Source organism: Acyrthosiphon pisum, chromosome A2 (genome assembly GCF_005508785.2).
Source record: "Acyrthosiphon pisum isolate AL4f chromosome A2, pea_aphid_22Mar2018_4r6ur, whole genome shotgun sequence".
NCBI lineage: Eukaryota > Metazoa > Arthropoda > Insecta > Hemiptera > Aphididae > Acyrthosiphon > Acyrthosiphon pisum.
Genome location: NC_042495.1, coordinates 81,217,865 through 81,232,822, shown reverse-complemented (window position 1 = coordinate 81,232,822; position 14,958 = coordinate 81,217,865). Strand labels below are relative to the sequence as shown.

The 14,958-nt window shown below is 29.2% G+C and overlaps 1 protein-coding gene across 2 annotated transcripts; it reads left to right on the top strand.

The window, feature by feature from the left end:
• Positions 1 to 4,693: 4,693 nt before the first annotated feature.
• LOC100159568 (mediator of RNA polymerase II transcription subunit 24) lies at positions 4,694 to 12,948 on the top strand. 2 transcript variants are annotated; one of them, XM_001946652.5, is made up of 21 exons: positions 4,694 to 4,821; positions 4,884 to 5,051; positions 5,190 to 5,328; positions 8,478 to 8,603; positions 8,663 to 8,764; positions 8,839 to 9,067; positions 9,168 to 9,264; positions 9,340 to 9,520; positions 9,587 to 9,918; positions 9,982 to 10,108; positions 10,613 to 10,849; positions 10,910 to 11,079; positions 11,137 to 11,314; positions 11,381 to 11,481; positions 11,538 to 11,621; positions 11,681 to 11,831; positions 11,906 to 12,042; positions 12,096 to 12,231; positions 12,288 to 12,539; positions 12,605 to 12,750; positions 12,818 to 12,948. In XM_001946652.5, the coding sequence occupies exons 3-21, from the start codon at positions 5,221 to 5,223 to the stop codon at positions 12,825 to 12,827; spliced, it is 2,904 nt and encodes a 967-aa protein (XP_001946687.2). In that variant the 5' UTR covers positions 4,694 to 4,821; positions 4,884 to 5,051; positions 5,190 to 5,220; the 3' UTR covers positions 12,828 to 12,948. The 2 variants fall into 2 exon arrangements, with proteins under 2 accessions (XP_001946687.2, XP_016661657.1); XM_016806168.2 differs by having other exon boundaries at positions 4,707 to 5,051; positions 12,805 to 12,948.
• The last annotated feature ends 2,010 nt before the right edge of the window (positions 12,949 to 14,958 follow it).

Below are 14,958 nucleotides of genomic sequence, written 5' to 3'. Positions count from 1 at the left end.
TAACTGCAGCACGACTTATATTTCATAAAATCTGAATAAAATAGGATTGTACGTACATATCTAATTACTCAAGCGTTTAGGTATACCTTGTTATACTTAGGTAGGTACTAGATACCTATTATAGGTACAGTGCCTAAAATTCTAATACTTCATTTACAGCCACTATCTAGAAAATAATAATTGACACAATTTAAATATATGAATCATAAATACCTAACACATTATAATTGTTACTTGTTCATATTGGTAATAATAAATTATTCATTGTAATATTTATAAACGGTACGATAACGATGCTCAAAAATTGTTTTGGTTGTCTGGATTTTATTTCACGCAAGCTTTTTTGACTGGAACACAACAGAACTTTGCCAAAAAGTATATAAGATACCGATTTATTTACTAACATTTGATTATAAAGTATGTCATCTTATTATTCTACATTACATTCTAGATAATATTTTATAACTGTCAACGTGTAGCCTTTTTTCTGCATAAGTGTAGTAAATTTCAAAAAACTTTTATAAAAATAAAGCTATATAAGTAGATACATACATATATGGGACACACTAACAAAAATAAATTAGAACCTAAATGTATATAAATCTATACATAATAATATATCTAACTGCTAATATTTTATTATATTAAAAAGTATAAATATTTTTATAATTAAATTATTTTTCTTAGGAAGTTTATAAGATTTAATTAAATATTTTGTACAGAATAATAAGCTATTTCGACAAAGTGTAGTATCAAAAAAAAAATAAATAAAATGTTCACTAAAAAATGGTTGGGAAATAGATTATCCATAAATCTGTGATTAGAAACAGATATATTTATCACAGCGAAAAAAGTAGAAATATAGGTATATAATATAAAAAAACCACAATAGTTACAAAATACATCTAGTAGGTACCTATGTGCTTATTTATTATCTATGATTATCTGACAAATCAGAATTCAAAATTGATTGATAAAATATATTATTTTGTGATTAAATTAGACGTCTGAATTTAAATACCTAATAAATTATATAACGTTGATTAGTACGCTAGGGGACAGTTTGCAATTGTGTACTACAGTCTTCTGTCGACGGAAAATAATATGATAGATAATATCGTCATAATAAGACAACAGTATAATAATAATATAATGTTAAACATTTTTAAAATAATGACTACCCGAGGGACTATACAGTATTATTATACACAGAATATCAAGGCTTATAAAATTCAAATTTTTTAAAGATAGCCAAAGTTAAAAACAGTGCAATAAAATAGGTAGGTACCTAATAATGAAAAAAAGACTGTAGTCTGTAAGACTAAAGCATAAACCTAAATTGATAATAAAACAAACATAATCTTATAAAATAAAAAAATTAATTCTGGTTAAGTCAACAAATTTTTGGACAATCATAGCAGCTACATTATAATCTAATATTATTATATATTATATTGCCCAATTTCTGCCATTCGAAGCTCTCTACCACGTTGGTGGATATTTAACTCGACCAGAAGTAATTGTGGAGACTGGAGGGAGGGATCATTAAATATTTTGCCAATTATATTATTATTATAATAGGTATGGAAAAAAAACCTATGCTCAACTCCCGAGGGGTGAGAATCGCATTCACATATTGCCTCCTGCCCTCCGCCCTCGAATAATCCCATCCTGATTCTTGATCCATCCCAATAACCACGTTGTATTATGAATGGATGCACAGTATACCTGTGTCCGATGTACAAGACGGCCCAGCAAAGGAGCACGCTGTCCACCACCGGACATTCCACCAACTTCGTGATAGCCGTGTAAGTGCCCATCGACAGACCATCCGACCACTGGACCATGAGGGGCGTCGCTCTCCTCTGTCAGTTGTCCCAGTGACCCAGTATTGTTGATGCGAACAAATTCACTGCACACTATTATACCACACGAATGGAGTCCCTCGGGAACACAATAATTGTATTATATTATATTATATTAAAATATGACTACCTATATTAATAACTAATATTTTGATAACAGTATAATATTATTATGTTTTCATTCCGTACAAACGCGTTATGTTTTAGATTCTCAGTTTTAGACACATTTTTTTTAAACATAAACATGTTTTTCTGCCCGATTTCATGAGTCCAAATTTTATAACACTTTGGTAATTGCCATAGAAACGCAAATCAAATGTTCTGGATATTTTTACTAATTGCTTCAATTCTAACTACAGTGAATTAAGTTTCATATTTTTCTTATAACAGTATTTACCGCTCTCAAGTGTAACTATGTAAACTATACAATTAATTAAACAATGAATTCAATAAAAATAATATGTTTTGACTTTATTTTTAAATAACTATTGTAATTGGTATTTTTTAAAAATAATTTATAGACAAAGTTCACCGACCCTCCACCAAAAAACATATTTATGGCTAATAGATTTTCCATGCAGAGAAAAAATATCAAGTGGCGTGCTACCGATTGTAGTGCTAATGTACCGATTTTAGATTCTGAGTGAAACGATGAATGTATTGATTTTACAATGATGTGTGTTTTTTTATTTTTTTATTTTCTGTCTGTCATCACCTTTTAGGACAGTAAAAATGCTTAGATTTTTTTCAACGGTATCTTTTCTGATAGGAAAATGAATCTAGTTGGTACTTTGGGGGGTCAAAAGTAAAAATTTCTCAGTAGTTTTCAAATGCGCCGTGAAAAACAAAAGAAAAATTAGGGAAAAACAGGAATTTTACACAAAATCTGTTTTCGAGAAAATTGATTTTGATTTTTGGTGCAACTCTTAAACAAATGACCGTAGGTACATGAAATGTTGACTGAATTTTTATATTAGCATTTTCTATGCATCATAACATTTTCCAAATATTTTGACTCTTTTTGAGCTATTTACGGACATTGTCAGTTTTCAATTTATTTTTTTTTTTTCTAAAAATATCAATAAAAATGTATTTGTTTGGCAAAAAAGCGTGAAAATGTAATGCAAGGCTCCTGATATATTGTTACAATAGCAGTTGAAAAACATTGAAAATACATAGGCATAATTTTTATTTATAAGCATTTAAAGTTCGAATTTTTACAATATATATCATATTTAAAATTTAACAATTATTTTGTAGTTAAGAATGTATAAAACGTTCAACTTTTATAGCTAAGGATTAAAAATTTAAAATAAGGTCCCACATAAATAGGTCATATATAAATTACTTTATTCACAATAATATCATCAAATATACTTATTAGTAATATCATGGGCTGACTGACCGTTTTCGCTCAGAATCGTTTTTCTAATACAATGATATTATATCATTGAATTCAAATTTAACACCACCCATTACAGTTACCCACTAGTAACCTACTTTACAGCAGAGCGACATCTACTTACCCACCTTTTTTGTTTGTAATAGTCATCGGCCATCGCATTTTTAAATTTGAAACAGACGATTTGTAGAAAGATAATAATATGAGAGTGGTTTCTGATAGAAAATCTGATCTATAGTTGTACCATTGACTATATATAATACACTTGATATACCTAATACCATTGATTATACAATAGTGTACCTATTATATAATCAATGGTTGTACCAACACGGATGTCATAAAAGGGAATACCTATCGCAGTAATTTTCTTAATAATTTATAAAAATTACAATACGATAAATAACCAGAGAAAAAAAAGAGGCATGACCATTTTTTGACAAAGTCGCGAGTTTATTTGGGCAATTTACTATAGTATTTTAAATGTTTACTACCTTACTAGGGCTTGTAAATTGCGCCCACATTGAGCAATTTACAAGCCCTAGTACCGACAAATGACAATACTTCAATACAGAAATTCGGTTACATTGATCAAGGATAAACATTTGATGATTATACTACTACCAATGTCGTATAGTGGTGGGAGTGGGGTAAGGAGTTAACCCCCTCCCTGAAACTAAAGTCTATGTATGTAGAATTATTATTGATATAGTTAATAATAATTATACTGTCAGGAATCTCGACTCGGGATTATTATAACACCCACTCCCCGCCGAAATCAAATCCTTTATACACCGCTTACTAATTACTACTATCTACTATTAACGTCTCACTCTCATATAAATAGTCTCTGTAGGTATTCATTTGTATGATTATATACATTTATTGATTTATACAATCTATACAGGATCCACAGGTTGTTTTTTATGAGAATTGCATATAGTTTCACATATACATTTCTAGTAGTTTCTGACATGGATAACTTGATTACAGTTCAAAAAAAATAACGATGATTATAAATTTTAATATTATTGAAGGGTCGAGTTAAGTAAATAGTCCGGTCAAAAGGTAATTTGTGTTAGGGTGAGTTTGTATAAATTGCAATGCGTATAATGCGTTTGGGAAATTTTGCATAATGCGTTTGAATTTTGAGCGAACGATTTTAAGACATTGTAATATGTTTGGGTGATATTTTTAATATTATTTAAAACTTACTGAGTTGTGCTGGTAAAAACGAAAAAAGTAATGATCCAAACGACCAAACACATTACACTTCCAGTCAAAATGTAATTGGCGCCACGTCGGGTGAAAATTATACGTTGGTCCATAGCACTATGTCACTGCAACCGCTGTAACCATTGGACCGTTCATATTTACTACCTCGGTATACAAATAATGTTATCAGTATCCCGGTGTCGTTTGTTTACGTTACGGCTTGAGGAAACTGGATTATCCGTCATTTCGTCAGTGTCTTAGCGTTCACCGTTCACCCTTTACAGTTTATTTCTTATTTAGTAATAATATAATACGCCAATTAGTAATCATACAGTGACAGTAAATTAGTGAATAATAAATAGTAATTTCCAAATACTAATTAGGTATTTTGTTCTCTGTAGAATTTAGCTGATCAAACCACTTACGTTTTATGCAACCTGAACTGTGAAACGAATATTCAGAGTCCATTTATCAAGGATTGCGATTACTGAGATGAAATAGTGAGATCTCCGGAAAGTAGATTGTCCACTTCGTTTTTTTCCGTACACTGCTAAAACCGATTGAACTTGGTAAAGTCCGATACGGGCACAACAATATAACATCGTCATTTGCAATTGTTTTGTATACACGACGTTGTAATGTTGTGTCAAACATTAAATTTAATGTTGTTTACACCTATTTTTATTATGAATTTTTTTTTCTCATAGAATCGAAATGGTTGCTGAACATTTGTTGTAAATGGAGCCAAGCAAAGTGACGAGTAAAACCAGTAGCTTGAAATCATTGGTGCTGAAAGCGTGGGGTGAACGTTGGACTGAAATTCAGTGGGGCATATCTATAAAATCGGTAATTATTTTTTTATTTTTGGTAAATCGTTGACCAATGTACTCGTGTTACAAAAAAAAGGACCCCTATCATAGATTTGCCATATTGAAGTTACCATTAGTAAAGCAGCCAATTGATGAAAACTGTATCGCTTATTTAGTTTTGAAAGTCAAAACTCATGTAAATGACTTGTTTGAATTTAGGTGCATATAAGTACTTATTTTGATAAAAGTGGTATAAATAAATTGGGATGGACTTTTTTATATTGTTAGTTATTATATTCCGGAATATTTAAAGCAATAACTGATACTGACATTTAACCATCTAATAGTGACAAAATGCAAAAATTTATCATAGAATAATATGATTTCTTACAAATTTTGAAGTTGATACTTCTGTATTTAATAGTAGTAGTGTAAATTACTGATGGTGTTGTGGCTCAGGTTTAGTTAATTTTCAGTTTGTAACATGTGTATTAAAATTAATTTCATTAGTACTTAGTAGTATGATGGCTGTCAGCTGACCATCATTACTTGTGTATCTATAAAAAAAAAAAACAAATAAATTGTATTATTTTAGTTCTTAAACTAAATAATACACCTAAATACCTGTTTAAATTTCCACGCTAAAATAAATTATTATATTTTTCTTGTAAATTTGCCTAGTAAATATTTTTCAATGGTTTCTTATAATAGTGTATTAGGAAATTTAAACAAGTAAAAAAAAGGAAAAAATATTCAATTGTCTACAAATCTGCTCATAAGGATATATTTAATTTTTAGTTATTTGAGAGTTCATTTATTTTTATTTGTTATTATATTAACTATTATCTACAGTGAAGTGACAGTGATTAAACCGTTTTTTTAATCAGGTGTTATAACATCCACTCAAAATGACTGCCAAATGTGAACAATTTGAAACCAACAAATGGACAATTATATCCTCTAAAAGTCATATACTAGGATCAGGATGTTCTTCGCGCAGTCAAGTACCATCGCTATCATGCTGTGACTTTTGTCGCTTTTCTATTGAATTGCAGCTTCATCATTTACCTGAAATGGTATTTCCTAATAATATTTTAGAAATTAAATATGATGGCCAATCTGGAATACGATTTTGTGCCTTGGATTCACTCAGAGATGTTGACCCTTGTAGAGCACCAGTGAAAATTGCTTGTTCAAAAGAATGGAAAGAATCTAGACTCGATAGTGGTTTAGTAGATAAAGATGTTAATATGTTTGATTGGACATATTCAACATACTATGAAGGCACTTTATTTGGATATTCAGTTGCTGAAGCTACTGAAGAGCGTATAAACATGGAGAAACTCAAAGTTCAAGAAGAGATACTTTTCTACTCAGACTTAACTTTATTTGAAGATGAATTACATGATAACGGTGTTGCTGTATGTTCTGTGAAAATTCGCTGTATGCCTAGCGGTTTTTTTGCTTTGTTGCGATATTTTTTACGTGTAGATGGTGTCATGATGCGTATACATGATACACGTTTGTATAAAGAAGCAGAATGGGATTATGTACTGAGAGAAGTTTGCCGTAGAGAATTATACACTACAGAAATACCAGTTGGAAAATCTGGCTCATTAACTGATCCTGGAAGCTTTGCCAATACCTTACCCATTGTCTATGAACGTTTTGAAAAAATTAAGTTTGATAAAAATTTGTAACTTTTGTATTATTTTTATCTGTTTAATAAAATAGATACTGGTTTTGGCTATATTTTAGTAATATTATTTAATAAAGGATAAAAAAATAGATTTAAGCGATCGATTATAACTAGCAACAATAAATATATGCATATCTTAAATCTCAATACATTGTTTCGTTTATCTAACATAGTATAATATTTTATATTAGCTATGCTTATGAGTTTATGGATTAAGAGTATTCTACCCATGCGTTTATTGTCACCGTCTCACAAACGTACGACATGAAACATTTTCATTCTCTCGTTTCAGTAGTGTACTGTTAGCTTTGATATTAGAGTGAATTGATCTATTATCAAACTTTTATGTAAGAACATATAGGTGTCAGCAATTTTTTCAATATTATAATTTTCAAGCAAATTTATTATGTTATGCAAAATATCACAAATTAAAATGCTTATATCTGAATATTTTAAATATTAGTTAAAATCCGACACCTAAAAGTTTGATAATAGGTGAATTCACTTTAATAGCAAAACTAATGGCACAATATTGAAACTAGTGAATGAAGAGATTGGCAATGTCATTTATGGGTAAGATGGAGACAACAAATGCGTTGGTAGCATCATCATAATATACTTATTCAAATCCTCAACAATCGCAATAATTTACCTATTAATAATAAATTAAATATTTTTAAAGGTTTTTTTTTGTTATAATAATAAAATAATGTACAGTGTTAACATATTTATGAAAAATTGTATTCCTACAAAGCATTTTGTTTCCAAATAAATAATATTCAATGAATCGTTTATTGTTCTTTAGTTATTTACTGAACACTTAAAACAGTGTGACATTTATAAAAGAAAGAAATATTTTAATTTATAAATATTCTATCTTGAGTTACCCAGTATAACACAGCATTTATAGAGATCAACCATCAAGAAATATGAACATTTACAAATACCAATTTAGTAATGTTGTCCAAATAAAAGTTATTCGGGAAATATGATAGCAGCTTTTTTTAAGCAATTTTGAATTTAATATTTTAATATAAGAAGTAAAACAAATAATATTACAATTATTGAACTAATAATCACAAGTGTTAACTGTTTAAATGTATGTTCAAATTTATAATTTATATGTTTTGTTTTCCGTGATTAACTTCAACTTAAATTGGTTCAGATTTACATAAATTTTATATTTCTTATTAAATAGGTACTGTGTGTATTTAAAAAAAACTGTCCATTTAAAAGTTATAATTTATTAATTGTAGTACCTAATACATCTATTAAATGTAAATATATTCACAAAGTACTAAATACAGTAAGAAAAAAATGAATACCAATACCCTCTACACTTTATTTAAATTATTTGATTTTCTTTTTACTCTATGATTATTTAATTGTAATTTTATATAAAAAAAATATGAAATCAAACTATCAATAATCTAATATCTAAATATCCATTATCTAATAATTTAATCTAATACTTGTGTGTTATTTAGGTTCTGCCCAGAGGGGTTAGCGGAGATGTCTATAATTTGGCCGACATAATATTATCACAAGCGCTAGTGGGTTCTTATCCCAATGAACTTGTACTTTCTTATTTAAGACATTCACTAAACTGTCAAGTAGGTTTATCATAAATATTATGTAAACAACAGTAATAATATTTTTATTTTATTTTTAGCTCGTATCTTATGCAGCTATCCTTCAACGCATTAGCAAATATGACAAGTTTCAAAAAAGATCATGTGTTATTATTTTGCTTGATTTCCTTGAATCTACACTTGTATGCACAACACCTACATAATAATGCGCTTGATTTTTAATTTTGAGTTTTAATTTTTAATTTTTTTTTTTTAGCATGGCATAACATGTCGAGGAAAACCAGAAGAGAGTGTACTAGCTGTAGCACTATTGTCGTTAGTTGATTGGCTGTTGACTTGTGTCCGTAGTGGACATGTACCTAAAGACGGTACCGCCAATCGTCTTGAAGATCGTATTGCAAATAAATCCATTCAAATTTTAGAATACCTTTTAAACAATGATTTTATATTTGCTATGCTTTATTTGGCCAAACACGATGATGCTGGTAAGTCACTATATAATAATTATTAGTAACTGGTAATATAATAATGTATAAAATGTACGTCATGCTTCAATAAATAAATAATAATTTTTTGTCTATCTAGAACTGTACTTGGTCATTGTGAATAAGTGTCAAGAAATTAGTCAAGATGTGCAAAATTCAATGGACACAAATATTCCACATGTGCACAACATCTTAATGTATTTAAAATTTTTTTTTATATATATGAAAATAGAAAAATATTAGATCTATTAATGATTTTATTTACTTCATAGACAATTATGCAACATTGACTTTAAAAATTCAACCAAACTTACAGCAATGGAATCAGTAACAACTTACAATGAACCAATTACTTATGTATTACAACCATTGTTAGCCATTAGAGTGATGTTGAACCCTACAACAGAGACTCAAGTATTGGTAGATAAATTAAAAATGATTCGTCAAATTAAAGTTTGTACTACTAGTGGTAATAAAAAAAAATCACTTTTTAATTAATGTTATTCTTTCATTTTAAAGGGTTACAGTAATCCTCGATTGTACTGTGAATTGATTCGTGCTTGTCTTATGTGTTTACGAGATTCTTTGAGTAAAGAAGATCACGGACCACAATGGGGTGCATTTACATTCATTAAACTGCCACACATCATAAAACATCTGTGTGAGGACTCAAAAAGTTTCAAAGCTTCTGAAGAAGTTATTGAAGGTTTTGAGATGTTATTAGAGATGTTTCCATTGCTGGATTTCATTGACTCACATACAGCCTGCAGTTGTATAGAACTTCTGCTCAACGAATTAGTAAAACTAGAATTTGTCACTGAAAATCAATGCAGTTCAATAATTGCTAGGAGGTATTCATTTTTTAATTTTATAAATATTAAATAGTTTAAAACTTAATCATCTTTATTACTTAGAGCCAGTGTAGTTTCAACACTTAGTAGCCCGAATCCCCCCTCAAATGTTTTGACTATTATTATGAGAACGGAACCTACTTTACAAAGAATGCTTAGGACTTTAGATTCTGACTACTCTAAAATTCAAGTAAGATATTACTTATTACTATTGATTTATCCTTTAAGAGAACGCTACACAGGCGTTTGTTGTTTACGTCTTACAAGTGTAAAATAATATAATGAATGACAAGTTTACATCTCGTTTTGCTTAGTTAGTTTAAAAATTAGAATGAATCGACCTATTATAAATCTTGATAATAAGTACATTATCTGTGTTTATATGAGGGTTTTTTTACGATAGTTAATTTTTTAGCAAGTTTTACCTTTATAAAATATTCTAAACTAAAATTGTTCACATAACTCATTTAAAAACTGAATTATTATATTTAAAAAATCCCACATTAAACCATGCATAATGTTCTTCTTACCATCAAGTTTCATAATAAGTCAATTCACTTTAATTTTTAAACTAACAAAGCTAAACGTGATCTGTCGACTGTAAATTTGGTCTGTTATGCACTTGTAAGATGGAGACAACAAATGTCTGTGTAGCGTCCTTGTAACAATACTTATGATGTTTGTGTATTTTTAGGAGGCTTTAGTTAGTGTTCTCAGTCAAGTACTCTCTGGCAACAGTTTAGAGTTAATCCTGGCAGCAGCATCAGTTGAGGGTAAACTGCGCATGTTTGTCTCTAAAGTGATAAAATTTAATGAATTCAGCAAGCAAATAAATCTACAAGATGGTGCTAAGTCTGTACGCACTAATGCAGTGTTATTTGACATGACATTCTTGATGCTCTGTTTTATAACTCAAAAATATGGATATCAAGTAAATCTTATAACCTAATATAAATGGAAAATATATAAATAAACGTTTTTGTTTTAATAGTCAATTTTCCTTGATGGTGGTAATGATACATTTTTTGAGAAATGGTGCCGGCAGTGTATGGTTGAACTCGGAAATCCCAAATCCCATGAAACTATAATGGGTGAATGTGATCCAAGTAAAGTAACAGCTCTGTTAACTGCTATTAATGATGGAGAAGATTTAATAAATTGGTTTGTATTAAATTTCCAAATAATATTAAATAATTTTTAATTAAAAAATATTTTTAGTGATACAAGTTGGGACCAAATTTGCATAACTATAATTGGTGCCACGCACGATGTTTTAGTTGCTTGGGAAAATTCTACATTAAGCAGTAATGATGTTAAGCGTATTTTAGATGCAATGCGTTCGTCAATGTTTTGTTTGCCTATTTGTGCAGCAGCATGGCTCTGTTCTTACATGCAGGTATATATTTTACACTATACAATATAATATAACCATATTTTGTTGTAATAGAACTAAATAATTTAGGTATTGCATCAAGACGCTTTGCTCAAGCCATTAAATATGGTACAACAGTTATTAAATGTTCTTCCAGAGCCTGAAGAAAGTCAAGACAACTACTCTAAATGGTAAAATTCATAAATATTAAAATATCCATTGTTACAAACAAATTTTTAATTTTTAGCCGTCAAGTATTGATGTGTCAAATAATACGTAAAATGCAGCAAGATTTGAATCCCCCAACAATGCCGTCCAAACCTTCTCATAGGTAATGTACATTTTTTCTCTATGCTAATAACATTTAATATTTAAATTTAACTTCTGTAGTATTATATCAAAAGACTCAATCCTTGAACAACTTATACCCATTTGGGAGAGCATTTTGGAAGAAGGTTGGTTAAATGTAAAAAATGCTCAAAAATTAAAAACAACATTATTCACAGCTGGATCAGATTGGTTTGTCAACAATTTAATCAAGGTTAATATTATTATTTATAGTAGAAATTATATATTTAAATGATTTTATACAATTGACCAATATATTTTCTGCAGGAAATGATGAAGTTACAGTACCGCGATGAATTAGAAAAAGCTGTTGACTTATTGTTTGCCATATTTCATTTTGATATTGAGTTCTGTACACTTGCATTACTAGAACTGATGCCTCAATACTTGTTTAATCCAGATATGTAAGTTGTGTATTATAAAAAAAATATAACCATTTCAAATGTAATTCTTACAGAAATGTAGAACTAATTGAGCCTCAACAGACTGCACTGGCTAAACTGTGTTCATATTGCATTTACGCATCGGTTGAATTGCAGCAAAACAGTATAGTAAAAAACGACGTTCATAAAACACCAATCAACATGGATATTGTAAGTATGATGCATGTTCAATAAACCAGACGTTTCTTTAATTTATTTATTTCTAGGACATTGACAATTCATGGCCACCAAATAAAATAATGCGCTTGGATAACGGAGATTGTGATTCTAATGGTACTGGAATAAATGGAATATTATTAAAAGCGCTTGTTGCTCTTTTCCGTCGTATTGCTGTTGTTGCTTCAAGACATGAACAGTTGTGCCGAGAAACCCATTTTGTGTTGAGATTACTTGAACAACTTGTTATGTGTGGACGAGGATCATCACAGATTATTCTCAGGCATTTACCACCAACTCTGGTTAGAAATTGTGAATGTTTTAATGTTTTTTTACAGTAATTGTAACTTGTACATTCTGTTTCTAGTTGCCAAATTTGATACGTTGCGTTCCAGAATTGTTTACTGTAGATTTGATTTTGAACCTATATGACTTGAATTGGCCATCTGGTCGTAAAGCTGCCACTAGTGATCTGTGTCTATTGCAGAAAACTCGTTGTTCGAAAAATACAGAGTAATGCTTAATTCATAAAACAATATAATACATTATATTTTATAACTGTAATAGTAATTAATTTCAGGTATTTGTAAGTGACTAATATATTTAAACTAGACGGCATTTGGAAAAATCATATGGATAAAATTACTTGTTTAATACTGTTGTTGACCAAATTAAACAAAAATGAAGAATGATTTACATACATTACCAACATTCTATGTGTTTTTATTATATCCGAATAACGGAAAATTCATCAACTGTGTATTATTCATATTTATTAATTACTTATGAGGTATTAAGTCAATAAAAAATATTTTTTCATTGTAATTGCCATTAAGTACTTAATTAATTTTTATATTTTGTATAATATTTCATATTATGTGTTCAAGTAATTAATTATGGTTAAAATGTGTTTGATAATGGATAATATGTTTAGTTAAACGTATTTTTAAATTTGCATGTCATTCAAAAATATTATTCAAATATATTTTGCATTTGATTTAATATCATACACCACAATCATTTTAAAGGTATAACCATAATAACATTAATAATTATATCATATGAAATAATTAATTAATTAAAGTTTTCATAGCGATATGGTATTCTATAAATTACTCAGATTGGTCTCCAGCAAAGCTATGTACCAAAGTTAGGTACTTTACGTGCAATATCAAATGGTTTTTTTTTAAATTAAAATTTAACTTAAGTAATTATATTTTTTTCTTCTACTTATTGGTCTAAATACACGAAAAAATGTGTATCATCTCCGTCTCACATTCGGACGACAAAGCAAATGTTCGTTCGCCAGCTTCAATAGTGTGCTGTTATTTTTGATATTAGAGTGAATTGACATATTATTATCAAACTTTTAGGTAACAACATTATTTGTGTTTCTCGTTGGTTTAGTGGATTGGATTTAGATCTTGGTATATATTTTAACGTGGTTTAAACTACTTAATCTCTAAAAACAATTGTGAAATTTTCGTGAAATACAATTGAGTAGGTACTGGGTAGTTTTTGAGTATAAAAGCTACATACATACATTTTTCAATAAAGTTTCTTTATTTGAGTCGACGAGGCCATAAGCGCGACAATTTGATGCATAAGAATATACTTGTACCTAATCTGCCAACTCGGATTTGTTAAAAGCGGAAATGCTTATTTTAAAGAACTGTCTACCTTCTAGTTATAATCATAATATAGATACTATTAAAGATATTTGTAAGAAGGCCACATTTCCAAATGTATTTAAATTGTTACAAGTGGCTCTTACAATTCCAGTGAGTTCTGCTACGTGTGAGATTAGCTTCTCGTCAATGCGTCGTTTAAAAAACTGGCCAAGAGCAAGTATGGAACAACAGCGGTTCACAAATTTATCAATTTTAAACATCGAAAGAGACATTGTTAACAAAATTAGTTCTTCAGAAATACTAGAAAAGTATTCTACTAAGAATAGAAAATTATTTTTAGTATAAAATAATATTATTATGTATAATAAATATGTATATATTCCATTTAAACTTCATTATTATTTTTATCACTTAAACAAATTATATACTATAACTTATGTATTTATAAGGTATATTATAGCTTTTATACTTAAATATTAGTGTGGATTGGAATGATTATAATAATTATAAAATTGTTGTATGGTAGGTGTTTGGGGGTGTGGGGGCTTGCCTTACGGGTCTGTGTCCTCCGCATAATTTTAGCACCCCCAGTGTTTGGCCTCTAGTTGCGCCTATAGTTCAGTGAAGAAAATGACCTTTCTGACTCACAAGATGTAACTGGGAGTACAGCAAGGATGTGCAATAAATTATAAATATTTGGATAGAAGTCCTGATTACATATAAGTAACGCATCTAATGCATTCTGAGGTTTAATATTATTTGTATTTAAATATCTGTGCCATAAATCAACCTCAGATACAACTTTTTCATAACTTTCAACATCTTCTTGATAATATTTTACAAGATGGTGAAGATCACTTTTAGCGCATGGATTTATCAATACTTGAAAACCAGATATTATTTCTTTATGATTATTGAAAGGGTAGTAACGTAACGGAAGTAACGCGTTACTGTAACGGCGTTACTTTGCTTGTAACGCGTTACGTAATTTCATTAGAATTATATCCTAGTAACGAAAATGTAATGGAAATTACTTTTGATAAGTAATTTCTATAAAATAACGCGTTACAGTTTCGAATTATTAAGGGGA